At 33.5% G+C, this 26,274-nt stretch overlaps 5 protein-coding genes across 5 annotated transcripts; 3 read left to right on the top strand and 2 right to left on the bottom strand.

The window, feature by feature from the left end:
* Window positions 1–4,877: 4,877 nt before the first annotated feature.
* LOC126673179 (uncharacterized) lies at window positions 4,878–11,639 on the bottom strand. Its single transcript, XM_050367187.2, has 11 exons — window positions 9,427–11,639; window positions 9,007–9,246; window positions 8,415–8,544; window positions 8,057–8,209; window positions 7,706–7,944; window positions 7,544–7,613; window positions 6,728–6,934; window positions 6,369–6,604; window positions 6,072–6,150; window positions 5,856–5,993; window positions 4,878–5,527 (listed from the first exon to the last, which is right to left on the bottom strand). The coding sequence occupies exons 1-11, from the start codon at window positions 11,313–11,315 to the stop codon at window positions 5,363–5,365; spliced, it is 3,546 nt and encodes a 1,181-aa protein (XP_050223144.1). The 5' UTR covers window positions 11,316–11,639; the 3' UTR covers window positions 4,878–5,362.
* Window positions 11,640–14,406: 2,767 nt separating this feature from the next.
* LOC126674170 (glucan endo-1,3-beta-glucosidase-like) lies at window positions 14,407–16,066 on the top strand. Its single transcript, XM_050368574.2, has 3 exons — window positions 14,407–14,528; window positions 14,628–14,743; window positions 14,985–16,066. Exons 1-3 carry the CDS (start codon window positions 14,407–14,409, stop codon window positions 15,923–15,925), a joined length of 1,179 nt encoding a protein of 392 aa, XP_050224531.2. The 3' UTR covers window positions 15,926–16,066.
* Window positions 16,067–17,532: 1,466 nt separating this feature from the next.
* On the top strand, window positions 17,533–21,183 carry LOC126672998 (uncharacterized). The gene is made up of 4 exons (XM_050366950.2): window positions 17,533–18,037; window positions 18,127–18,261; window positions 18,516–20,848; window positions 21,010–21,183. The coding sequence occupies exons 2-4, from the start codon at window positions 18,153–18,155 to the stop codon at window positions 21,181–21,183; spliced, it is 2,616 nt and encodes an 871-aa protein (XP_050222907.1). The 5' UTR covers window positions 17,533–18,037; window positions 18,127–18,152.
* On the top strand, window positions 20,841–22,333 carry LOC126674171 (E3 ubiquitin-protein ligase SINA-like 10). The gene is made up of 2 exons (XM_050368575.2): window positions 20,841–21,409; window positions 21,505–22,333. The coding sequence occupies exons 1-2, from the start codon at window positions 21,320–21,322 to the stop codon at window positions 22,159–22,161; spliced, it is 747 nt and encodes a 248-aa protein (XP_050224532.1). The 5' UTR covers window positions 20,841–21,319; the 3' UTR covers window positions 22,162–22,333.
* Window positions 22,334–22,627: 294 nt separating this feature from the next.
* LOC126674172 (uncharacterized) lies at window positions 22,628–24,203 on the bottom strand. The gene is made up of 3 exons (XM_050368576.1): window positions 23,729–24,203; window positions 23,571–23,640; window positions 22,628–23,356 (listed from the first exon to the last, which is right to left on the bottom strand). Exons 2-3 carry the CDS (start codon window positions 23,626–23,628, stop codon window positions 22,755–22,757), a joined length of 660 nt encoding a protein of 219 aa, XP_050224533.1. The 5' UTR covers window positions 23,629–23,640; window positions 23,729–24,203; the 3' UTR covers window positions 22,628–22,754.
* Between the last annotated feature and the right edge of the window lie 2,071 nt (window positions 24,204–26,274).

The following is a 26,274-nucleotide window of genomic DNA, read 5'->3' as shown; positions in this document are numbered from 1 at the left end:
TCTTTCGAATATGTACAAAAGATGTGTCAAATATGTATAGTATTTGTATTTGAGTTACATATTTAACACATTGAATATATAACTTACGAGTAGTTGAAATTTATCTATAACATATATTAAAATAAAAAATATGTCACATGATCTATAAATAGTATAAATTATTTATCAATGATACGTGTTAGGGATATATTTATCATGTTTTAATTATATATGAAAGATGCATCTAAAAATGCATCTTAAAACATATATATTTATGTAATATATATTTAAATATTCTTTGAACTGTTTCTGATATGTATTGATGATGTATTTGAGATGTATCGAAAATGTATAGGAGATGTACCGAAAATGTATCTTGCAGGCATTGAGGTACCACCATTAACGAGAAGACGCATATTAAGGATATATTTATCATGTATAAATTCTACATTAACAATTTATCTAATAAATACATCTAAAAACATGTCAAACACGTTTGATGAATTAATATATATTTAAAAATAAATGTATTTGAGTTGTTTCTGACATGTATTTGATATGTATAACATATGTATCTGATATGTATAGCATATATATCTGAAATGTATTGAAGATGTATCTCGAAGACAGTCACATACTATTAATAAAACTTATTGAAAAAGTATATCTCAAATACATCTATGAAACACATTTGATACAAAATCTTTTTCTTTTTTTGAATCTTATAATTATTTAAAATAGCAATATAAAAAACAATTTATTCACATCTTAAATACATAAATAATACATCTCAAATACATAAATAATACATATAAAATATAATTTTAATAATACATCTATTTATTATGCATCAAATTAGGATGAGTTTTTCTAGTAACAAGAAATTAGCATAAGTGAATAGATTCCAACTCTTAAAATCTATATAGCACTGATACATATATTGTCCACGTCGTGCTTTGTATTTTTCAGTTGCTTCTCCTCAATAATTCCTAATTGCTTTTACTCTGTTCACATCATAACATCAAAAAACGTGTTCTCCAAATCACCAAACATTACAATAATTGATAAGAGATAAAAAAAAAGCACAAATCTAAGAAATAAGAGCTGAACTCAGTACTATTCAACAAACACTTACAATTATCAAATCAAATGTAATCAACATTTGAACAATAGATTTCTACTTAGTTTACAGCAATACATGTGTTTGTTGAGTAAAATGATATTTAATTCATTTATCATAGCAAATTAATGGAGCAATCTCCTGTGAAAAAATAACAAAGTTACAATATCCCTTTGTCATTCATGATTGTCATCTATGGCAATCCATTAACTTCTCGCTAAAGATATTGTTGAAATCATAAACTGCAAATAAAAATAAACACGTGAGAGAAGTTAATAAACAATAATATACTAATAGATATCACACAATGCATAAAAAATAAACATCTTTTAAATAATATAAAGATATTTATAGTAATTTGAGAAGTAGTTGCCCATCATCATCACTTAATTAAGAAAAAGCTGATAAAAAATTAAAGATGTACAACTAAATCTAAATGATTATTTAAATAAGATGCACAATTTTTATTGATGGCAAAACTGAAAAAACCTTTGCACTAAAATGATATAAAACTATAATCTTAAGGGCATTTTCATAACTTTTTCCAACTCCTCAAATAACTCAGTATTCACACTCACCATTACCATCTTCATCATTAATCTCACCAGCTCTTCCTCTGTAACTCAACACAACCCAGAAATATTTTATCTCTAGACCTTTAAAAAACTAACAATGATGGAAAAATAGTAAATTTTAATACCCAAAAACCCAACCTGTACTTTGCTAATGATTTTGATAGTAATTGTTACTCCTTATTTTTCTACATGGTCTACCCATTTTATAAAAAATAATTTAAACGTTAAGCAAAAAAAAAAATATTGTTCGAAGTTAAAAATTAAGGATAAAAAGAAAAAGAAGTTGATCTAAATAAATTTGAAATTACAAATGTGCATGTCAATGAAAGTAAGAAAAAAAATTGAAATTTGAAGGTTAAAATAATTATATTTAATAAAAGAGAGAAAGAAAATAAAAGAATTAATGAAAATTGGAATGGAGAAGAAGACAACAAATTATACATGTGTTGTTTTTTTATTTATTTTTTCAATTAAGTTGCCCACATGTAAGGAAAGGAAGAAGTATGTATGTAGTGTAAATAATCACCGTTGTTAGTTCAGTGATGTAAACAAAAATTTAGCATTAATGAAAATAAATAGGTTGCTTAGCATATTTGTAATAAAAGCCCGCATATAGCCCACATATGTAATTTTCTCTTTTTATTTTGTTTTAATCAAATTATGTTACACATAAGCAGTTAACAATCCTTTTTAACATAGTTTAACGAAAGAGTTTATTTATATCATTTTAAAAATTTAGAAGGATTACTCGTCCCATTTTAAAAGTTAAAGAGCTTAATTGTACCTAAATATAATTAAAGGGCTAATCTATATTTTTTTGAAAAATTACAGAGATTTTTTATACCTTATGCCTATTATACATTTACAAATGTTTGATCCTTCAATGACGTATTATAGAGAACAAGAAAGACAAATAATGAAAACTCCTCGTCAGAGTTATCGAATTAACACACTAATTAGCAGCTTGTGCATTGTATCCGGATAACAACCGACCTAGACATATAATTTTAAAAAATCCATTTATAACTAAATTATTTTTAATTTATTAATAAAATAAAATCTAAACAATGATCTAAAAGCAGTAATATGACACTGAATAGATATTATAAAAAATAGAATATTTTTCATATATTAATCTTAAATAATTCAAATATGTTGTAATGTATGCCTTAAAAAAGCGTCAGCGCGTGTCGGTGTGTCAAAAATATTTTAAAATGTATCTTTTATATATCATAAATGTATTAAGGACATATTTATTATCAGTTTGTCATATTTTTTAAAACAGATTCGAAAAGAGGTTCAAAATGGATACTGTAGGTTTTGTTTTATTATGATTTAGTTAGTGAAAAGAGTTAATTTGATTGTTAATAAATAGATTTTGATAATATTTTGAATTATGAATGCTTGTTCTCTAGTTATTGAGGAATTCTTGAAATTTGTCGTTAATTGAATTTTTTTTTTTTTTGAAAACGTCGTTAATTAAAATTTTATTATTGGAAACCATTGCTAATTGAAACTTGGGTTAATTACATATAAAATTATGATATTTACATCAATTTTTAAAAATAACATGACCTTTAGAACGTGTCAATCAAATACACCACCTTTCATTTCTTTTCAAAAATAACATCCGCAATTTTTAGTGGCAATTTTGCTGATGTTGTATGACACGTGTGGCAGACTCATCGAATGTCCAAGTCAGTAAAATTTCACCGAAAAATATGCTCATGATGAAATTAAAACGAAATGAAAGGTGGTGATTGTGATTGACACGTTTTAAAAGTTACGTTACTTTTGAAACTTAGAACAAATGTCATGATTTTATATGTAATTAACTCTTAAAATATTATTAAATATTTTTCTTCTCTATATCTATGATGTATTGGTAGTGTATTTATGATATATCGGCGATGTACTTATGATGTATCGGTGATGTATTTATAATGTATAGTTCATTTTGAAAGTTATTTTATTAGAAATAATCATTCTGAATTAAAGACTGATTCTAAAAATTATAATCAATAGTGTGTCATTCCATTAAAATTACCCTAAATTCATAAATTCTATTGGGCGGAGGGTAATTGATTTTGATCATCACTAAACTTTTCAGTTTTTTCATTTCAGCCACTAAACTATTTTTTTTCTTTTTGATCATTGAACTTTCATTTTTTTTCATTTTAATATTTCCGACAAAAATGCTTAGCTGGCAGCCGGAAATTGACATGTGACAACTAGAAAAATTTATCACATATACATAATTTCACTTTGAAAATGAGTTAGGTCAAACTATGCATATATGGCAAGTTTTCAAGTAAAAAAATTAATTTCGGCTTCCACCTAAGTATTTTTGGCCGGAAAAAACCAAAATGAAAAAAATTGAAAGTCCAGTGATTAAAAAGAAAAATAATAATTTAGTGACTGAAATAAAAAAAATTAAAAATTTAATGACCTTCAAAATCAATTACCATTGGGCTGATATGTTAGTAAAGAAGAAAAAGAATCAGAGTGGGGTTTAACATTATAATTTCCTCAAATTCATTTAAACTTGAAGGAGTCAAGTTTGCGATTTACAACATTCATTATAAAATGAACGACGTAGATTAATTTTGTTAAAATTGTAATTTTTTGATTTACAGCATTTATTTGATAATGATTGGTGTAGATTTATTGAAATCGACCCTTTAAATTTCAGTCAGTGACTTAACAGGTAAGGTTAAAATGTAAAATAATTTATAAAAGTGGATCATCAAAATTAAAACAGAAAAAGATAAAAAATGTAAAGATTTTATCATCATGGCATTAAAGAAAACAAGTACCGCATTTGTAATTTTTGTGAAATTTCTCAAATTTTAATAATGTTAATGCACAATTATAAAACATAATGAGATAAATGTATGTTCTTGTATAAGTGCAAGCAACTCGTTCCACATCTACTCAGCATCAATGATTCGATAATGTTCTCTTATGTCTCACAAGTATAGCTCTCTTCCATCGGAATTAATATATGCTTGTTTTACCCTAAAAGAAAGTAGAAAGGGAAAAAATAAAATATAAACCATTTTTTTTTAATAATTTAGTTCAATAATTTCAATTGTTTTAAAAGATAAAAATTTAATTGACTAAAAACAAAATTTTAAGAATTTTAAAATATATAAATATATATTTTTGTAAGTACGCGCTGATAATAATTACTCTAACAGACATGATTGAAATACATTATAATTTTGAAACAATAAATAATTAACTCTTAATTGCAATGTTGATTTCTTTTTCTTTTTTATATGTACATATTGCCGGTAAATTTACACACCTCAAAACAGTCGGCAACAACTTTTGTTTCTCCTATTCTCGTGAAAAATACAAACTTTTTCCTAAAACAAAAAACTCTCAAATTCACAAATTTTATCCAAACTTACAAATCATCTGTCGAAGCAACTTCTTTTTCTCCACATTTTGACTGAGAAAACCGAGCTGAACTGAACCAGTACCTCTATCTGCATTCGGGTAATGCCACGACTTTTAACAGTAGCTGCCAAGCTCTATACACATGCAGCTCCAAATGTATTGCTGCACTGATCGTCCATTACTTTCACCGAAAATTCTCATCACAAATTGTTGATTATTTATCTGAAATCTGGAGATTGTTATTGATATCTGTATTTAATCAACTGAGCCTTGAATCAGCGTATTATCTACCATGCGAACTCCAAACCTCTCTCCATTGCCTTCTAGTGCCACTTCTTTCAAACTGATGGCTCTGGCTCTGCACATCAGCATATGTTCTTACTGAGCTGCTTGCGTTGTGTTTCTTTGAAGCATTCCTCATCTCTTCTTCCAGATCATACTGTTGACGCTGCAAAGAGATAGCAATTCACCAAAAACAATAAAACATTAACTCAAAGTACCAAACAAGTCAATTCAGTTAGATTTTTAGGTTCTGTTTGGTTTGTACTGAAAGTGAATTAGACAAATCCAACCAAGCATAATGTTTTTGCACACTTCTACCCGATAGTCATGGCTTCATCTCCATCTAAATGTTCAGTTAAACAGGCTGCTGCTAACTCCTAATGATTAAAACTTGTATTTTGAAACCACGGGCCATCACAACCATGTCCATAAAAGCAAATACAAAATAAGAATAAAAACCATAGTAGAATTTATTAAAGTAGGATGTTAGAGACCTTAGTCGGGTCCGAAAGTACTGCATATGCCTCCCCGATTATTTTGAAAAGTCGGTCAGCATGCTTGTGGACTTCCTCTCCAATCTCCTTCCAGAGCCAATCATCTCCATTCTCAATTTTTGCCAGGGACTGACCAGCCTATTTCGACAGCCAAGTATCAGTTAGACTAACCACACTAAGACATTGATAAAAAATAAAATTTTAAAATTGAGAGACCTTGTCAGGATGATGCCTAAGTGCAGCTTTCCGATATGCCTTCTTAACTTCTGATGCTGAAGCAGAAGGTTCAACTCCCCTGCCAACATCAAGTGAATTTTTATATATTTTCAGCCACAAGTTGTAATTGGTCGTACCCACTAACAGCTATTTAGCAACCATTGCAGCCATATAAAATAACATTTTCAAATAAAATATAGCACCACACATCGCGTGAATAGACCCCTCACATGCAAATGCACAATTCTAAGTCATATTCGATAAACGAAATTCCCAAATAATAAAGAAACGACTTACAAAATAAGGTACATATCCAGAGTAATCTCCTTTCTTGCCATTTCTTCAATTGTTGAAAGACGCTCGCGAGCTTGTCTTAGATCATTTACCAGGTTCCCCATTCTATCAGAAGATACATGATGATTGGTCTTCTCCTCTACTTGCTTAGTAAGAACATCTACAAGTCGCTGAAGATCACCAGCAGCTTGCCCATAATCCCTAATCATCTCATACAAACCAGCTCTTCTGGAAATTGCCTATTAAATATAAACATTAAAAATGTAATCTTCAATATAATACTTATTTAAATAGATAGTTAAAAAGAGAAAAAGGTTGCTGGACCATCAAAGCAGACATGAAGACATCAGTTCAGAAAAAACCTTCATATAATTTCCATCAAGAGCTATTGCCAGGCTGCAGTCGGCAATAGCATCAGTAATTTGGCCCAATGCTTTGTATGCAGCAGCTCGATTGCAATAACAAACAGCTGCAAAAGGCCGTGACTCGACATTGCATGACAAGGCAGCAGTATAGTGTTCGATAGCTTCTGAATGCTTTCCAGCTTGGAATGCCCCATTTCCTGCAGCCTGCAAGTGAGAGTAACAAATGCATTCATATAAAAACTTCCAATAACACCATAAAAATTTCTCATGCTTCTGCTAAAGCAGTTTATGGATATTTGGAATGACCAATCTCTGCTCTGGATAAGCAAGTGTGAACATAAAGAGACCAGCATATATATATATGCATTTCTTTTCAATTAATTAATACCCTATGTTTCTTAATAAACCAATAAAATCCATTATAAGTTCGGATCCCTTAAATTGCAGAAGTTAAGCCGCAAGATGAGAATAAGCTTTATCATCATTGAAACAGTGCAGCTTAAACATAATATTAATCTACCAAATAAATTATGTGATGAAGATTTACAAGCAATAAATTTTTCTTAAGGTCTCAGTTTCCATTATACAGGCACTTCAAACTTGATATGGTCAACTGCATTTCAAATACATAATCATGGATCAACAAATATGATGTACAAAATAGAAAAAGCTAAATGTCTGATAGTTATTTGAACTCTATGATGGAGATTATGTTCCAATTCCTTCAAAAATAAATCCCATAATATTCATCCATGCTTATTCAAAATACAATTACTCTGCATATGTATTTCCACTTGGAAAAGTAGTGTTTACCTTATGGCGCAAAAGTTCTCGTACAGTGGCAGCTAAGGGTATTAATGATTCTATCTTCTTGTTACCCTTCCTGGACAAACCAACAAAGAATAACAAAAGAAAAAAATCATATCAGAGCACAAAATTAAAGAAAGTTTCATATGGACAAGAAGTGCAGTTTACCTCTTTGCGATCAGTTTCTCTTGCTTTTCTAGTGAGCCAATAGCCTCCTCCAGCTTTCCAAGATAGAAGTAGGATTTCAAAATCAGGTGGCACCGCCAAAGATAAAAGGAGGAGTCTTTCATAAGTTCAGTACTATCCAAATCTGCTGAGTCATAAATGGCGTCTAGTAGAGGAGAATTTTTTTCAGCAGAATCAAAAGTATGATCACACAGCTGAATTACCTCCTCATATTTCCGCAGCTGAAAGGAAATAGCAAACTAACACAGTTCATACTATATTTTAATACTCAGTTAGATTCTTAGATAGTCAACAGACTCCATGCAAAGAAATTCTCTTAGGACAAACACAAACCAGGAAAAGGGATGTTGCTTTCATTTCAAGTAATTTTTCTGCATATGGGCTTATAATCAACCCGTCTGCAATTAATTCCAAAGCACTTCCTGCATTAGTAGGCGTTTTCCTTTGCAAAAGTTCTGCAGAATGTTGCAAGCATTCAGATACTTTCTGCCAGTCAAGAAAAAATCTGATCAGCTACAAACCAAATGGAAAATCACAAAAACTTCTATGAATTTGAAGTTAAAAAATGTAAACCATTTATCATTCTGGCCAGTTTAAGATTTAGGTGGATTCTCTTTTTGCCTGTTAATGCATTACAAAGGACCATTTACGATGTCATACTTCCGTAGGACAGGAGAAAAAGGAAGACTACCTGTGCCTTCTGAAGTCCATCTGAGGCTTCTCCGGCAACTTTTCTGTCCATACATATATCGCCTCCTGATTGCAAACACTTCTTGAAATACTCTGATGCATCTTCGACTTCCCCCAGAGCCAGGTAACAACTGATCATAAGAAACGATAATGAGCCACTATAGAACACGACCTAGATGGAACTAGCACAATACTTCAACTCAACCAATTCAATGTTAACAAAATGAAAAGGACAGAAAAAAATCGAGCACGAGAACAGAGAGAGGTATAGCTTAGCATTAATGAACAACATGTCAATAAGGCAACTCAATAGAGCTAACATAATTAAATTAGATGAGAAAAAGACACATAATACAACACTGTATATCAAGAAAAAAAAGGTGACTAAAAAAGAGTGACAGTGCCGCATTAAGAGTCCAAATCTGGTAAACCTGTGTTGATTGATTTTGCTTCACATATAAATTTATTTTCATTCAATAAGTTAAAACTCCGTTACTAAAAGAACTTGTCTGTAAAGGAGTGTAGTAAAAGTAAACAAGCAATTTATCAAAGCAAAAACATACATAGATCAGAAAGATAATTTAGAATCTTACTTGGCAGCCCTAATTTGCACCTTGAGAAAGTTGGGATCAATCTCAGCAGCCATCTTACAATCTTGTAGTGCATCTCTGATTTTTCCAAGAGACATACGTGTAGCGGAACGGTTGCTATAGCATAACATCAGCGCCCTGAGAGAGCTTTTAGATGTCTCACTTTTAGAAACACAATTTATCCCTTTTGTGTAACAATCCTCGGCTTTAGACAAATCCCCCTGTGTATATGCTTGGTTTCCCCTAACACAGCAGGCTCAAAGAAATAAGGAATCCAAAGTTCACAGAACAATAAGCACACTGGAAATTACGTAATCAAACAAGCAGCAAAGTCCAAATGTAAGGAGGCAAGATAATAAGAAAAAGTTGATTCAAATCATACATTTATACAAACAAATAAGAAGCTAATTTCATTATTATTACCTTAATCGCCACTTCTCACATGCTTCTTGAGCTGCAACAGATGTCGCAGAATTTGTAGCAGACTCTTGCTTATGTCCTCTAAGCTCCTCAGCATTTTCTCCAGCCAAGCGAATTGGATCGGATGGGCCCAATTTCTTACCCAATGGTGTCAACAGAGGCAAAGAAGCTCCAACAGATGATGTAAACTGAGAAAAAGAAGATGCAGATGGAACTTTTGCATTTAGGGGAAAATGATGGGGATCATGACCAATTTTAGTCCAACTCTTCTTTTGGTGCTGGTGATTTGATGATGCTTGAGAAGAAGCAGCAGCAAAGGTGAAACCTGAACCACCCGTATCTTCTAAATTTCCATGAGAACTAGACTGAGAGATGAAATCAATATCTTGCCTCTCTGAGTGAGTACTCGAACAGGCATCAGTTTCTGCTGAAGTAACCACATTATCATTGATAAAGTCTATTTCCTCATTCGCAGATTTAAAGCTTTCTGTGTCAGCCCCGGATATGGAATCTTCTGGAGGATTTTCAGCACCTATGCATTTATCAAAATCGTCTGCTTTTCCATCTCTAGAACTTGATTCCTCCTCATTTATATCCATTTGTTGTGTGGCAGCAATTAACTCTTCATCTATGGCATTATTGGAATCAGTTGCTGGATTTTGGTTATCAAGACCAAAAGACTCCTCTGAAGCCACTGAAGTTTCTCTAGAAAATTGAGTATCAGATAAAATCTCCTGATATGGGGAAATATCCATTGGCGAATAAGATTCAGAAGGCTCTGGATTTTCTCGAGATACGCTTTCCCTTGAAACAAAATCTGGTCCAGGCCATAGATGGACTGTGGTAGGTTGTTTTAACTTCCCCATTTTTTTCTTCAATTTCGTGTCTTTAAACTTCGCAGTGATTTCCACTTTCTGATTTACTCCAGAGAACAAATTTCCCTTTGGATTTGGTGTCTTGAACTCAACAGAGGGCGATCCAACACCATCTTGTTTGCCTGTAAAAACAAATTCATCTCTATTCTCCACTCTACCTGTCGACGGGAATCCAAAAACACATCCAGCAGATGATGCTCCTGCAACTGCACTCGGTTGTGCATCACCTTTTGATTGATTTAAATTAACTTGACTCGTAAACTCCGTGGGAATTGCATTAGCAAAATCATTGAACTTTGCTGTATCATCACTCCTATATCCAGTTTCGGCATCCTTTTTAAATACTCTAGAAGATGAAAACCCAACGTTTGTTTGACCAGAAGATTCATCCATTGCATTTCCAATGTTCAACTTCCGTTCCATCTCACTCGAGATTGCATTTTCCAATCTCTCACTAAATTCATCTCTAACCTTTACACCACTAACCGTCTCTTTGATATTCAATTTCCTATTCAGCTCATCCAGTAGCTTAGATTCCAAATTCAATTTATTTTCATCAATATTCAAATTCTTCATGTTATCATCAATACTAGAAATCTTTCCATTACCATGATGACTACCAAACACAAAATCACGCTTATCACTCGCATTCAAATTACGATTCGTGAAAACCCGACCGCCTCTGCTTCCAATGCTCACGTTTTTCATCTGTTCAATAACCTCGTTTTCCACTGGATTACCAACATTACTTCCTCCAAAAACAAATGCCTCACCTCCACTATTACCACCAACACCATCATGTAGCTCATCAGACCCTAAAACGGGTTGAAACGGGTTAAACCCGGAGCTAGCCCACTTATCAAATGTGGATTGCAAATTCTGAGAATTCGAATTCGATTGTTTTCTAACTTTAACAAATCTAGGTTTAGACAGAGGCTTAGGGATTGAACGGGAATTAAAATTCAAGTTTTGAGCATTCAAATTTGAATTTGAATCACCAAAATTTGAAGGGTTCATTGAGATTTAGAAATGAAACTATTGATATAAATAAATGAGAGAAGTTGAGGAATCTGACCGTTGAGATAAATATTATTACTAGGGGTTTGAATCGGAGATCCTCCTCCGGTGTCTAGCAACGCCGGCGGCGACATGTTAAGGTGGGAACAGTCATTAAATCAGACGGTGGAGAAAAAGTAAGGCGTGATCAAGAATCAGACGGTAGTTACTGAGGGAAATGATTGGGCATTGAATTTGAATGGATGAAATGCATAATTAATTAAATTAAAATTAAAAAATAAGTGTAGGGTTTGTTTTGGATCAAAATTATTGAGAGAGACACTTAATTATTGAAACTAAGATTTAAGGCAATTTCATCCTTCAGTTTATAAGTGATTCCCAATTAGGACATATTTTAATTTTATGATAAATGTAGTCATAAATTGTGTGTGTGTTTTTTATCAAATTTCCCATTTTAGTATACTAATTAAACGTAGGTGAGCTCCACGCAGTATCAAAATAAGATAAATTAATAAAAACGATACAAATTTAAGATCAAATTGACTGTAAAATTAAAATCAGTGCTAATTAATCTTACCTTACAAGTTGAGGAAAATTATCTTAGGTCAATAATAAATGACTTTAGTATCAATTTTCCCTTTCGACTTGTAAGTAACGAGCATTTAGTTTATTAATTAATTCTTTTAACAAATTAATCTTAAAATTGGTGGTGGTTATGGTCAATTTACTCCATTTTTATAAATTAGCTTATAAATTAAAAAGATAAATTGTTAATTTAGCGGACAATTAACTCATAAGTTGAGAGGAAAAATTATAAAAATGGGATTAATCGACTATAACTATTTAAAATTAACTTGTTTATAAAATTAATTTATATATTAATTATTTATTATTATAAATTTAGGGGGAAAACTATACTTAAGTTGATAATAAATAGAAAATAAAGATTAATGTGTTGCTTTATTTAGAAGGAAGTAGTGAAAGAGAAAGATAAGGGATAAAATTATAGAAATGCGTCACTGTTTCACGAGCTACTTTCAGTGACGGTTCTCTTTTTCCCTTTCTCAAGTGTTCAATTTTCTTTTGTTCTTTTTCAAATTTTCTTTTATTTTTTTAGTTTTAAAATTTTATTTTCCTTATAACTTTTAGCCGTTACAATTATTTTGGACCATCCAACGTAACTTTTTTCACCTTTTCTAATGACAAACTTCGAAAAAAAAACATCTGAAATTTCTTTTAGTATAAAAAAACAAATATGGAAAACTTAATGTTTGTTACTATCTGCTTTTTAAAAATTTATTTTTAGAACATTATCTATTTTAAATCTATAAATGATTTAACAAAAAAATCCAAACTTCTGTAAATAAAGTGGAGTTAACTAGGATACTAAATATATGCACAACTTAGAATAATTAATGGATTTTTTTTATTAATTAGATAATTATTAGATTGTCATTTAAAATGAAAAGAAATGTTAAATTATTTTTAATAGATATAGTATGTATTTGCTATCAATTTAATATAAATGAAAATAAAATAATTATTGCATATATATGATTATATCATATAATATATATTATATTAAAAAAATTCATGTATGTGCTATTAGAATTTAGAACTCGTAAATAATACAAGTTTAACAGATAAACATCTTTTACTACGTATCGAGGTTTCGAATTTGACGTGGACCACTGCAACCATTGAATTTCAGCTAAATTTTAAAAATAGTTACAATGAATCAAATGTAAAGTTATTTACAATATTTATGAGTTTGTAATTTTCTTAAAAAGAAAAATAAATTTGGGTCTCAAATTTAATTTTAGTTATCACAATTATTTTTTAATTAAATTAACTGATAGAATTAATATTCATCAAAAAAACTGATAGAATTAACTGATAAAGAAAATAACAGATTTGATCACTGTCTAGGAATAACAAAAAATTTAATACTAATAGTTAAGAAAGTGGATTAATTTGATATAATTCTAGTATGAAACTAATAGCAGTTATTTCCCAAAAAAAACACTAGACTTATTGGGCTAGTTTAAACTTAGTTACAAACTCCAAATATTTTCAGATTGAAGTTGAATTTCTCGTATGAAGCCCAGCCCATTGAAATTTCCACTTTCTTGGAGGGCTGAACAAACATCATACTAAACCATTAATCTGAACTAAATTAAATTTAAATTATTTTGATTTTAAAATAGCTATGTTCAAAACAAATTTGGTTAAAATAGTTAAAAATAATTATTTGATTGTGAATAATTATAAAGTGTAATTTATAAATTTGGTCTGTTTTTTTTATCATTATTTACCCTAAACAACCGGAGAATCAAACTTAAATTAGTACTTTTTAATCAATATATATGATATGTGTGCTTGTATAATTAATTTAGTAATATTAAAAATTTATATGTAAATATAAATTTTTATATTTATATATAGATATGCCGATAATACATATAAATGTATACATGTATAAATTAAATTATATTAATTTAATTACCAAATAAGTTTTATATATATATATATATATCTATACTATATATATATATATATTAAACACACTAAACCGAATCAAATTAATACAATAATAAATTTCAATTAACCAAATTGACATTTTACATAAATATTTAGTATTATGTTATTTTTGAAAATATAGTTCCGTTTTAAATTTTATCAAACTAAACCGAACTAAACTGAACCATCCCTAACTGAAAGAAAGTCCTATTATTTTCTTGACACATCACAGTTTAAAGTCAGTTTTTTAACCTCTTGACTTGTTGACAAAGAGTCGTAGCAGTCTTGCCAGCTGAATCTAAGTCAATCTTACCAATTATTCTAACCCACATTGCACGAAATAGGTTTAGATTAACTGTTGTAATTCTTAAATTCTTGGACTCTTACATTAGATGTTTACTAGTTCACCATGTAGAATTGTGAACCATCCATTTATCGTGTGACACGTGGCGTAATTAATATGAACAACCAATCATTTAATAGTCTTATGTTTTAAATAAAAAAACCTCTAATTAATAGGCCATTAAATGATTGGTTGTTCATATTAATTACGCCACGTGTCATACGATAAATGGATGGTTCACAATCCTACGTGGTGAACTTGGTTCACACAAGTATTTCTCGTTTACAAGCCATGAACTTGAGAATTTTCAAGATAGAAAATATGAAAATAGAGCCAAAACTTGTAGAAAAGTATTACACCAATTGATGAATATCTACTGATTTAATTCATTAATTTCTGCGTATTGACTGGGCACAGATCAACAGTCAGTTCCATGAATGCTAATTCAGTTTCATTTCTTCTATATATGGAGACTCAGCAATTCAGAAAATTTCATATCAAACACTTTCAATGGCTCCTCTCTTTCTATTTCTTGGACTTCTCATTCATCTGCTTGGAGCAATAGGTAACTTTATCATATGCTGAGTCGGTTCATGTTCGTATAATTATATTAAAACTCGGAAATAATTTTCCGAATCCTATGTTTTTCGTGTTTCTTTTATTGATTCGGAAACGCTTTTATACTCTTGAACCTTGTATTTATGAGTTATCTTGTACAACAAGTTATTTCGCTGTGTTTTTATGTTTTCTGTTTCAGCATTTCTGTTTCCGTACTTCATTAGTTTATTGGATCATTTTTGTTGCAGATGCGCAATCTATAGGCGCATGTTACGGAAAAAACGGCAACAACTTACCTTCTGAGACAGAAGTTATATCTCTTGTTCAAGCAAACAACATAAAAAGAATAAGAATTTATGATCCAGATCAACCAACTCTCCAAGCTCTTAGAGGATCAAACATTGAACTCATCCTCGGAGTCCCAAACGACCAGCTTCAATCCCTCGCGGACGCCTCCGCAGCAAACACTTGGGTTCAAAGCAACGTCGTTGCGTTTTCACCCGATGTCAGAATCCGCTACATTGCTGTCGGAAACGAAGTACCTCCCGGAGATTCAAACGCTCCATTCGTTCTGCCAGCAATGCAGAACATTCAGAACGCAATCGTATCAGCAAATTTACAAGGCCAAATCAAAGTCTCTACATCAATCGACTTAACTTTGATAGAAAATTCGTCTCCTCCATCGAACACAATTTTCACCGCAAACGCGAATTCATACATAAAACCGATCGTTGATTTCCTGACAGCAAACGGATCACCACTTCTTGTAAACGTGTACACTTATTTCAGCTTGACAGATCCGAACGTCAGTCTTGAATTTGCGCTTTTTACTTCGCCAGGAGTTGTCGTGACAGACAATCAATATCAGTATCAGAATCTGTTTGATGCATTGGTGGATTCCGTTTACGCTGCTCTTGAGAAAGTCGGCGGTGGGGGTTTGCGGATTGTGGTGTCGGAAAGCGGGTGGCCTTCGGAAGGTGGAAATGCCGCGACAGCGGATAATGCTGGAGTTTATTACAGGAATTTGGTTAATCATGTAACGAAAGGGACCCCGAGGAAGTCAGGAGAGGCTATAGAGACGTATTTGTTCGCGATGTTTGATGAAAACCTGAAGGATGCTGGAATTGAGCAACATTTTGGTTTGTTTCTTCCAAGTCAACAGCCTAAATATCAGATTAGTTTTGGTTGATTGAAGAACTAATAATTACTAGTAGTTTGAATGTATTATTATTTTGCCTAAGGTTCAAACGTTAATAAGCATGTACTCATATGTACTATCTATTTTTAAAATAAAAGGATTGTATAAATTCCATAGGAAATGAATTCGAAACTTTTGTCCTTCTATAATCAACTTTAAATTTAGATATAATTATTTATTAATCTTAAAATTGTCCTGATTCAACAATTTTAATTTTAGATACTACACAAAACTTTGATTAGAATTCCTTGGATTTTTCAGCTAACAAAGCATAGTAATCATCTCTCAAATTGTTGTAATTCACAGTTAACTTCTTAAATTGTTCCTTTTTCTCCTCAGAGATTTGCTTGCTCTCACTCTTCTCCAAATGAACCTTCGCACATTCTATTTGCCTCTTTAGTTCTTCAATCTTTTTCTCCTTCTCATCAACCTGTTTCTGTAGCATTTCCAATTCCGACATTTTCCTGCCTACATTTTCGAATCTTCATTAAATTCTCAAATTATTAAAAAGACGCGGCAAATTGTACTGTAATTCATCTAGGTAGCACGGACACGGGAAATTTTGGACAAACAGTGTTATTTTAAGATTTTTTATGTAAAATGTGAGTTTCGTGTCCAAAACGACAAGTGCCCGAAACGGTTAAGTGTCTGAAACGCTTTCAAAACGGGACACGTTAATTGAATGAAGTGTCTATGCTACCTACTAATTCACCATCATTGAAACTAAATTATATGTGTAACATTAATTTTTTTTTATTTAAAAAAAATAGTACCTGAAGATTTGTTAGAAGAGCCAGTGTTAGTTTCCATTGCAGTGGGCACACACAGCTAGCTTCAGCTTCCTAAGAAGGTAATAATTGTAGAGTTTATTTGATTAAATAAAAGAAGTATATTATAAAATTAAATTTTTATAGAAGATCTGATATTGATGAGCATGTAGGGTATGTAACTATGTATATAACGTGCTGAAAGGGGACTCTCTGCAGGACACAATACCCTACAGAGTCCTCCATTTGGAATAATAGAAGCAACAAATGTAACAGAAGCACAAGGCAGACACAGTTGTAAATAAAGAAGAAAAAGAAAATACATGCATGCCATACTTTTACAAAAAGAACGATTCAAGTAACTCATCAACTAGGTAGCACGAACACTTTATTTTCCCGTTTCAAAAACGTGTCGAAAACTTAACATTCAGACAAGAAATTTTATTTTTAACATAAGAATTCTTAAAATAACACAGTTCCACCGTGTCTGTGTTCGTGCTACCCAGCTCATCAAAAATTAAAAGAAACTAACCTTTGACGATCTGTGGTTTCTTCTTGTTTCTGCTTCAGTTTTTGTAAAAAAAAAATGAGATATCAATGAGAGCATAAAGAAAAAGAATTGAAGAACCAGCATTATATATGCAAAAATCATGCATGAAGGTGCCAAAAATGCAAGAATCGTGACGAACAGACAGTGGCGGAACTACCCTTTGGCTTGGGTAGGCTTCAGCCAGGGCTGAAATATATAAATTATTGTAAAAGCAACTAATGAATAGCTATATTAGCCCAGTGGTTAGCTTAATTTGCCTTTTATCTGCCTTTAAGGGCTAATAATCATGGACGGTCCTCGACCTTTGCACTAAGCTTCCCTAAACCCCCTCACCTTTCAAAAACTTCACTAAACCCCCTGACCTTTATGGCGGCGCCATTCACGGCCCTTCTGAAAAAAAAAAACACAAAATCGCGGCGCCGCCAACGATTTAATCGTTTGCATGCGTTTTCCTCGCCACCTGTCGACCCACGTGACCTGTCCTCTGTCAGTTGCAACAGTCCCTCTCTCTGACATGCCGGTTGACTTTTCAAATTTTAAAATCAAAAAAAAAATTAACCGCTCGGTAACTTTTATCTCTCTTTCATCTTCTTTCTGACATACTCTTTCATCCTTCTCTTCTCTTCCCTTTTTTCTTCTGAAACTCATTCTCTTCCCTTTTTTCTTCTGAAACTCTCATTTTCACACCGCCATTGTCTCGTCGATTGCCTGTTCATCTTCCGTGCTTTCTGTGTTTTTGCATTGTGAAGAAGAAAAAATAACGAAGGAACAAAACATAAATTTAGAGTGAGAAAGATTGATTTTTACTCTTGTTATCTGGTTCATGTGGTTTAGGGTTTGATTAACGTGGTGTATTTACGCTCTCTGTGTGACAGGTTTTTATAGTGAAAGAATTACAAAAATGAGAAAGAAAGGAAAAGGAAAATCAAAGGAAAGAGAACGAACGGGACCACCTGGAACTGCTGGATGGGGTTTAATGGATGAGAGCGATAGTGACGAAGTGGTGGAAGGTATGTAGGACCACATAGTACTTTGGTTTCTGTAAATGTTTGTTATTCTATGCTTTGATTTATTAGCCGCTTTTGGACATAGGACTACAAGTTGCTTTATGTTTGTTTACTGCTGTAGGACCACTAGTTGGTTTGATTTGTTTAATCTTTGTACGAGTTGTTTATTGTTTTCACGTTTCTGTTGGTTGGCATTTACTATTATTTTTGTGTTGCTTGATGGTTGTTGGTGTGTTTAAATATTTGTCTGTTTGCAGTGTCACCAGGTTTTGAATTTTTTCAAATCAACCTTCACATTAATGGGTCATTGGGGGAATGGGGTTACCATGATGGGGAAGTGTCCACCGGCGTTTATTCTGTGTCTGGTATGACTATGAAGAAATTAGATAGATGGATGAAAAGAGAAAAAGTTGAGGGCTTAGTTGATTATTACTGGAAAGAAAAAGACAAGGAATTTCATGATTGGATTAGACCGATAAATCACGACGATGATGCTATGGAAATGGCAAGTGCTGGGAAGAGGGACGGAGAAGTGGATGTCTATGTTAGGAAACTGACCGTTAAAGACATTGAGGCTTTAGTCCCTCCGCCCCCCTCGCCCCCACATGTTGTAATTGAGGAGATACCAAATCCCAAAGATTTAGCTTATGTGTATCCCACTCCCGTGAAAAAAGTAAGGGGTAAACCATTGGCTACCAAGGCTGGTGGGAGTAAACCACTGGGTACCAAGGCTGTTGGTGAAGGTCCTTCAGAAAGTGGGGGGTCATGGATGAGTCCATATGTAAGTGAATATGTAAGTGAAGGGGCTTCTATGGTCCAGGGAAATACGCAGGCTCAGGGGAATGAAGGGGCAGATTTTTTGGGACAAACTGACACTGGGAATGATGAGGTTGCTGGTGAGCGGGCAAATGAAGAGGCAAGCGTTCAGATGACTGATGAAGATTGCCATGATAAGGGGGATGGGGCTGCTGAAGATTGCCAACTTATTGGAGCTGAGGCTGGGGCTGTGGATGGGGCTGAAGCTGATGCTGGGGCTATGGATGGGGCTGAGGCTGAGGCTATGGATGGGGCTGAGGCTGAGGATATGGATGTGGCTATGGATTTGGCTGAGGCTGAGGCTGGGGCTGCTGAAGATTGGCAAGTGAATGGGGTTGAGGCTGGGGCTAGTGAACAGCATGGGCCACAAGAGGAAGAAGTTCCAATTCAGGGGCCACATGAGGAAGCTCAGGATTTGGGGGCTGACGATGGGCCGCACATGGATGAGGTTGAGGGGCTGCATGATAAGGGTCCTACTCAACAAACTCAAGATGTGGACTTCGACAATTTCTTCCAGACCCAACATCAGCCCCCTTTTGAGGGTTTATTTGAGGACCAGAACAGGGAAATACCGCAAAGGCAAAGTGAAGACCAGCCACCGATGCCCACTGAAGAAGAGCTTCATCATTCACATGAATGGGTTGAAGTTGAAGATTGGGATGATGATCTAGATGAGTACATTGTGGATCCTGATTATGACATCTTGGATGGTGATGAAGATTTGACTACCGAGTTGAGGTCAAACGGTCAGTTGCCTGAAGAGAATGAAGAGAATGAACAGGATGAAGAGAACGAAGAGAATATTGGTGCTTCGCAGAACAGGGCTGGTGGGAGACCCAAAGGTAAAGCCCAATTTGAGTCTGGTGGTGTTGACAGAACAATTCACCAGGACACTGTGGGTGGTGATTCAGAGTACGTAGAGTCTGATGGAAATAGATCTATTTCAGATTCAGAAGAAGAGGGGGGGGAGGATTTTAATGTGTTTGATGAAGACCACGACCATGAGGGTCCAACTTTCTCTATTGGAATGTTGTTCACTGACAGGGAGCAGTTTAAGAAGGCCTGCCGTGAGTGGGGGATACACCACAGGTACCAACTGCACTTCCCTGTAAATGAGATAACAAGGGTGAGGGCAAAGTGCTACTCAAAGAGCAAATGTAAGTTCTACGTGTTTGCCTCAAAGCTGCACCTCAAAGATCCCAATGACAACACATTCCGAGTGAAGACCCTTGATCTGCGCCATACATGTCCTAAAGTGAGCAAAAACTTCCACCTGACTAGTGCAGTCCTCGCCGACAAGTACTTAGAAGAATTTAGAAACGATCCTGAATATAAGTCTGAAGTGTTTGTGAAGAAGATTCAGACGGACCTAAAACAATCAATAAGCATTCAGCAGGCAAGAAGAGCAAGAAGGGCAGCATTGGACAAATTGGAGGGTGATGAAGACCGGCAATATGAGAAGCTGTATGACTATAAGAGGGAGGTTTTGAGAACCAACCCAGGCAGCACGGTGGAGTTTAAAGAAGCAAGGGGGAAGTTCCAGGGAATGTATGTATGTTTTGATGGGTTGAAGCAGGCCTTCGTGAATGGGATGAGACAGATTGTCTGTCTGGATGGGTGCTGGTTGAAGGGTAAATACGGTGGTCAACTTCTTTCTGCAACAGGGATTGATCCAAACGACTGTATGTACCCCTTAGCATATGCCTGGGTTAAAACGGAGAACACGGAGACCTGGATGTGGTTTATTGACAATGGCTTGTGTTTGTGCAGTGTTGTTAGTAAACTGCGTTCCAATAATTTTTTGTATTATCTTAAACTCATTTAATTTGCTTGTTGGGAAAACTTTGTGTGATTCAAAAATTTAAATTACAGTACTGTCGTTGATTACATAATTTAAGTGCAGGTGCTGTCTTTCATAATTAAATATAAGTTCAGGTGCTGTCTTTCATAATTGGTCGAAATGTCAAGGGCTATATTAGACTTCACAGAGAAATAAACCGCCAAAAAAATGAAAACTTAATGGCAAAGATTAGCAATGGGTTTTCCAAGAAACCCTTTCATTACACCCGTTCCATCAGTTGTATTGTTCCAATGCAGCCTCTTCGTTAACCACAACCACTAACACAAAGGGCATGTAAAGAAATTGAAGAGTCATGATGGTAACTTATTTAAATAGGCAACCACAGCAACTGATTCAACCATTTCAGATTACACAAATTGTTCTTATTCTCAGAAAAACCAGAAGATGTCCGATAATATTGTTGTGTCTTCACTTAATATGGAACTCATGGATTGCCCAATATGCTGTGAACCCTTAACAACTCCAATTATTCAGGTTTTTACCCATTTATTTATCTTTACCGTTTACTGTTATTTATTTCTGTAATTGTATTGTTTAATAATTGTATTTTTTTCTGTAACTAAATTTAGTGTGAAAATGGGCATGCAACATGCAACTCATGCTCGGAGAAGACTCAGAAGTGCCATTCTTGCACCCTGCCTATCAGAAGAATGAGGAACCGGATTCTTGAAGATGTTGCTGACTCTTTGAGAGTTTGTTGCTCGTTCAAGAATTATGGATGCCCAGCAACTGTGAGGTACCCCGAAAAGAGCAACCACGAAAAGTTCTGTTCTTTCATAGAGTGCTCATGCCCCATTGAAGTTTGCAATGTTAAGGGAACCTCTGAAATGATTTATGCTCACTGTAAAGTGATGCATAAAGATTTTGTGAAGCCGTTTGTTTTTGGTCGTAAATTCCCTGTTTCTGTTCGGCTGAATGATAATTTCTTTATTCTCCAAGAGGAAAACACAGACATTGTGTTTGTTCTGAACAACACAACGTGTTCTTATGGGAATATTCTTACAATCTGTTGTCTTGCACCGTCACAAGCTGGATGCTGCCCCTATGAAATTGAAGTGAATGCCAACTCAAGTCACAAGTTTCACAGTACTACCCAGAACATTCAAGGCACCGGCAATTACTATCGTTCTTTTTCAGGGTTCCTTCTTGATAGTGACCACGAATTTTTTGCTGACGGTATGATCAAGATGGAGTTTTGTGTTTATCGCGCACCGGAGCTTGCTTAAGAGGATGACCTGTTTATGTAGTCTTGTTTATGTATTTTTTGGTTAATTTTGGTGAAGATGGATATTTTTGTTCTTGTTTTTGTTCTTGTTCAGGGTTAATTTTGGTGAAGATGGATGTTAATGTAATTTTTTTCTAAACGTTCTGAAATGTTTGAATATTTAATGAAGTCAATTATTAATCTTACTTTTATGCTTGTTTATATGTCTTTACGAATTATATTTTACATGTTCTGTAAGTAGTGTAAGTAATGTATGTTCTATATGTTTTATGTATATTTTTTTGTCCAGCGTAACAAATATCAGGGTCCACTACTCAATCCATTTTAAAAAGTCAGGGACCTTATGTGAACAAAAGTATAAGAATGAAAGACAGTGGTCATGCATGAACCATACGTATTTCATTTCTCTAAAAATAAATTTATAAAATTTCCAACATATAAGTGTCTTTGAATAAGATAACAACATATCAGGAAATAATAAACAATGCTAAATTATGAAATAGCACATATAAAAAACATATAAGTGTTTTAAAATAAAATAACAACAATATCCGGAAATACAAAACAACGCTACATTTATTTGTTCTTTCGTTTTTATTTGTTCTTCTGTTTTTTGCTGCACCCTTCTTCTGGACCTTCAGCCACATCAGATGGGCCTTCAGCAGCAGCAATCTCCACTTCCAAGGCTTCTACTTGGCCCTCATCTTCAGTGCCGTACCACTCTAGCAACAATAATTCATCACCTGGACCTTCTTCAACTCCCGCGGCATCTTCAACTGCCTCCACTGGACCATCTTCAACTGGCTCAAATGGACCATCTTCTTCAATTTCTTTCAATTCTAACTTGGGTCCACTCTCAGGCACCAAATTATGCACATCATCAGAGGTTAAATATCGAACGTAGACATCAACCACACCTTCTTTTAGTGCAGCCCTTGCCATCTCCTCAACATCTCTATCATGTTCAAGAGGTTTTATCCCTCGATGATAGTCCAACTCTGGCTGCCTCCAATAATACATAACCAGCCCCTTCACTCCAATTTTTTTGGCCCACAAATCAAGCCTATTCAGTGACAGTTGGGAAATGTCAAAACATCTTGCACACACGTCGCCCCACAAATAACCACCTTCTCCAAATTCTCCATCATAGTGCAGAACAATTTCCAGGATCTGAGAATCCACTTCCACAGTACGGGCTGTTCAAACAAACAATATGGAGACATTCATTCACAGACATTATGCAAAACAAATCAACAAATTTTACAACCAACTTGAGAATAACTCCCCCCAAAAAACATACCCATAAACCTAAAAATTTACAATAAACCTAAAATCACAATTTCAAGTACCCAAAAACACATACCCAAAAACCAACAAAATTACCCTAAACACTAAAATTAAAATTCGAACCTGGCCGTTTCTTCCCTTTCGTCTCATCACTGCCGAAGAAGATCTTTTCTTTTCCCATTATCTTCTTAGCCTGTTTTACCATATAAAGATATCAATACCAAAAAAGTGTGCACATGACACTAACTTTACAAAAATTGATCAACCATTTTTTTTCATACCCGGATTTGTTCTTCCTCGAAATGCAACGCAGGCGAACTACAGAACGAGAGAAAATGAAGAGCAACCAAACGACGATGACAAACGTCTAGGTCAGAGGAGATGGGAAATAGAAAAAGACTGATTTCAAAAACAAATATAATGAAGAAGAAAGAGTATGTCAGAAAGAAGATGAAAGAGAGAGAAAATTTACCGAGCGGTTAATTTTTTTTTTGATTTTAAAATTTGAAAAGTCAACCGACATGTCAGAGGGAGGGACTGTTGCAACTGACAGTGGACAAGTCACGTGGGTCGACAGGTGGCGAGGAAAACGCATGCAAACGATTAAATCGTTGGCGGCGCCGCGATTTTGTGTTTTTTTTTTTCAGAAGGGCCGTGAATGGCGCCGCCATAAAGGTCAGGGGGTTTAGTGAAGTTTTTGAAAGGTGAGGGGGTTTAGGGAAGCTTAGTGCAAAGGTCGAGGACCGTCCATGATTATTAGCCGCCTTTAAGCCTCACAAGTTCGACTCCTTGTGTTTGCTTTTCCCTGATTTTTTACTATATTAGTTTTAAATGCTTTATTCAAAATAATGATTATTCACTCTTTAATTATAAAAAAAATTAATAAGAATCTATTTCACGTTTTTACTTTAATATCAAAAATTAAACTAGTTTATTTTTATAACTTTACACACAAAAATCTATTGAAGTGTGAAATAATCCAAATTTAATAAAATTATAAATACTTTAATTTTAAACTACAAATTTTCTTTTATTTTAATAAAAAAATTAAATGCTTTATTCCAAGTAATAATTTTTCATACTTTGTAGTTATAAAAAAAATTAATAAGAATTTATTTCATCTTTCTAATTTAGTATCAAAGATTACACTAGTTTACATTTATATTTTTACACAAAAAATTATTAATGTGTAAAATAATTCAAACTTAATAAATTATAAATATTTTAATTTAAAACTACAAACTTAAATTTTTAATGTTTTAATTTTAAATTGGAGTGGTGAAATAATTTTTTATTGAAACATGTGTATATTTAAAAACGAAGGGCGTTATAATGAATTTACAAAATTTAAAAGATGAGTTAGTATATTTCACTGAACCACAAAGAATTTTCAGCAATTTTCTTAGATTATTTAGCCCGGGCTGGAAAATATTTCTGGTTCCGCCACTGCGAACAGAGGAACTTTCTTTTGATGGAAACAAAATCCCATCCGTAGATTGTGTTGCAGAGATTTGCTGGACCATTGATGTGAAACTCTACTCTACTGTGAAGGGCTCAAGAATCAGAATATTTTTGCCTCTATTTCACAACAACAAATTGGCATTCACAGACGTACCTTTATCTGCTTTGACCATATCAGGAAAGTTAAATTGCTATGTCTGATCATGGAACGTGTCACCACATTTGAACAATAAACAAACTAGATGTGAACTATACAAGCACTCAAAATTCTCATGTTGCATATATATTTTGTTGATTTTTGTAAGGATGATGCGACGCAACAGTTGCGCTATTACATCTTATTATGTTTCACGTTCCGGGATTTGATAGTGATATTAGGCTTCGGCTCAGGGGAGTGAGTCCTCGTCATATAAAAAAAAAGGAATTACATCTTATTTTTTAATAAAAAAATGAATGAAATAGAAATCATTGGATTAGTGTGATAGATTAAGTTGGGCTTGCAAATACAGAGCAGCGTTTTGGATCTCTGGCTGGGTTCATCATTTCATTCCTTTTATCAATCCATGTCTAACTTGGACTTGGCCCTTAAAATTTGTGAATTATTACCAATTCAATTGATAAGTAGTGAGCACAACTGTGTGACACCCCTTCCCACATCGGAAAAAAAATTTAGAATTTTATTAATTTATAAAAAAAATCGTACATGAAACTGTTAAAATCAATTGTTGATTTTTGAGTCTCGCTGATGAGTTGGGCAAAAAGTAAAAGTGTTTTGATTTCACCGGACTTTACAGAATAAATTCAACAGTTGAGTCATGAGTGGTCTTTTTACAAGTCAATGATTATTTATAATATTTGAATGAACATTCAATTATTTTTTATTTATTTTTATCACTAAATAGCCTCACACTAATATTTCATTGGTTTGTTGGACGAATAATACAAACATAAACGTTGCAATGAATAATTATCTAGCCTTACAATCTCCCATTCAAATCAATTCAAACAAGAACATGGTTCTAAATTATTATTTTGTAGGACCCCAAAAATTAATCAAGACAGCGAGCCATGTTCATTGATGAAGCTTTTCGTATAGCCTTGGAGGAATTTGGGAAGAATATTATTTTCGCGTTATTTTAATCAATTCGAGTAATTAAATTGAGTCAAAATATCCATAATAATCATTTTAGATGTTTTAGGAAATTACAATCACGAGTTCACTAAGGTCCCTATCATACTTAATCACATTTAGAATCCAACAAAATAAGATAAATTAGACAGAACAATTAGCATGCAAGTACAAAAAAAGAGCAATAGGATTGTACCAAAGTGGCCTTTAATATAAGAAACAAGTAAATGCAAGCAA

The sequence above is a fragment of the Mercurialis annua genome, linkage group LG3 (genome assembly GCF_937616625.2).
Source record: "Mercurialis annua linkage group LG3, ddMerAnnu1.2, whole genome shotgun sequence".
NCBI classification, from domain to species: domain Eukaryota; kingdom Viridiplantae; phylum Streptophyta; class Magnoliopsida; order Malpighiales; family Euphorbiaceae; genus Mercurialis; species Mercurialis annua.
Note: the sequence above shows the minus strand (reverse complement) of the source record. Positions and strands in the feature narration are given on the sequence as shown.

Excerpts from the sequence above, each read along its gene's own strand:
- LOC126673179 (XM_050367187.2), bottom strand. The coding sequence starts at position 11,315 with ATGAACCCTTCAAATTTTGGTGATTCAAATTCAAATTTGAATGCTCAA. Across the intron at positions 6,935-7,543 it reads GAGAACTTTTGCGCCATAAG|GCTGCAGGAAATGGGGCATT; the intron begins GTAAACACTACT and ends TCTCACTTGCAG. Across the intron at positions 5,528-5,855 it reads TACTTTCGGACCCGACTAAG|CGTCAACAGTATGATCTGGA; the intron begins GTCTCTAACATC and ends ATCTCTTTGCAG.
- LOC126674170 (XM_050368574.2), top strand. The coding sequence starts at position 14,407 with ATGGATGGTTCACAATCCTACGTGGTGAACTTGGTTCACACAAGTATT. Across the intron at positions 14,529-14,627 it reads GAGCCAAAACTTGTAGAAAA|TTTCATTTCTTCTATATATG; the intron begins GTATTACACCAA and ends ATGCTAATTCAG. Across the intron at positions 14,744-14,984 it reads TCATCTGCTTGGAGCAATAG|ATGCGCAATCTATAGGCGCA; the intron begins GTAACTTTATCA and ends TTTTTGTTGCAG.
- LOC126672998 (XM_050366950.2), top strand. The coding sequence starts at position 18,153 with ATGAGAAAGAAAGGAAAAGGAAAATCAAAGGAAAGAGAACGAACGGGA. Across the intron at positions 18,262-18,515 it reads TAGTGACGAAGTGGTGGAAG|TGTCACCAGGTTTTGAATTT; the intron begins GTATGTAGGACC and ends GTCTGTTTGCAG. Across the intron at positions 20,849-21,009 it reads GCTTGTGTTTGTGCAGTGTT|GTGCTGTCTTTCATAATTGG; the intron begins GTTAGTAAACTG and ends ATATAAGTTCAG.
- LOC126674171 (XM_050368575.2), top strand. The coding sequence starts at position 21,320 with ATGTCCGATAATATTGTTGTGTCTTCACTTAATATGGAACTCATGGAT. Across the intron at positions 21,410-21,504 it reads TAACAACTCCAATTATTCAG|TGTGAAAATGGGCATGCAAC; the intron begins GTTTTTACCCAT and ends AACTAAATTTAG.
- LOC126674172 (XM_050368576.1), bottom strand. The coding sequence starts at position 23,628 with ATGGGAAAAGAAAAGATCTTCTTCGGCAGTGATGAGACGAAAGGGAAG. Across the intron at positions 23,357-23,570 it reads GAAAGGGAAGAAACGGCCAG|CCCGTACTGTGGAAGTGGAT; the intron begins GTTCGAATTTTA and ends TTGTTTGAACAG.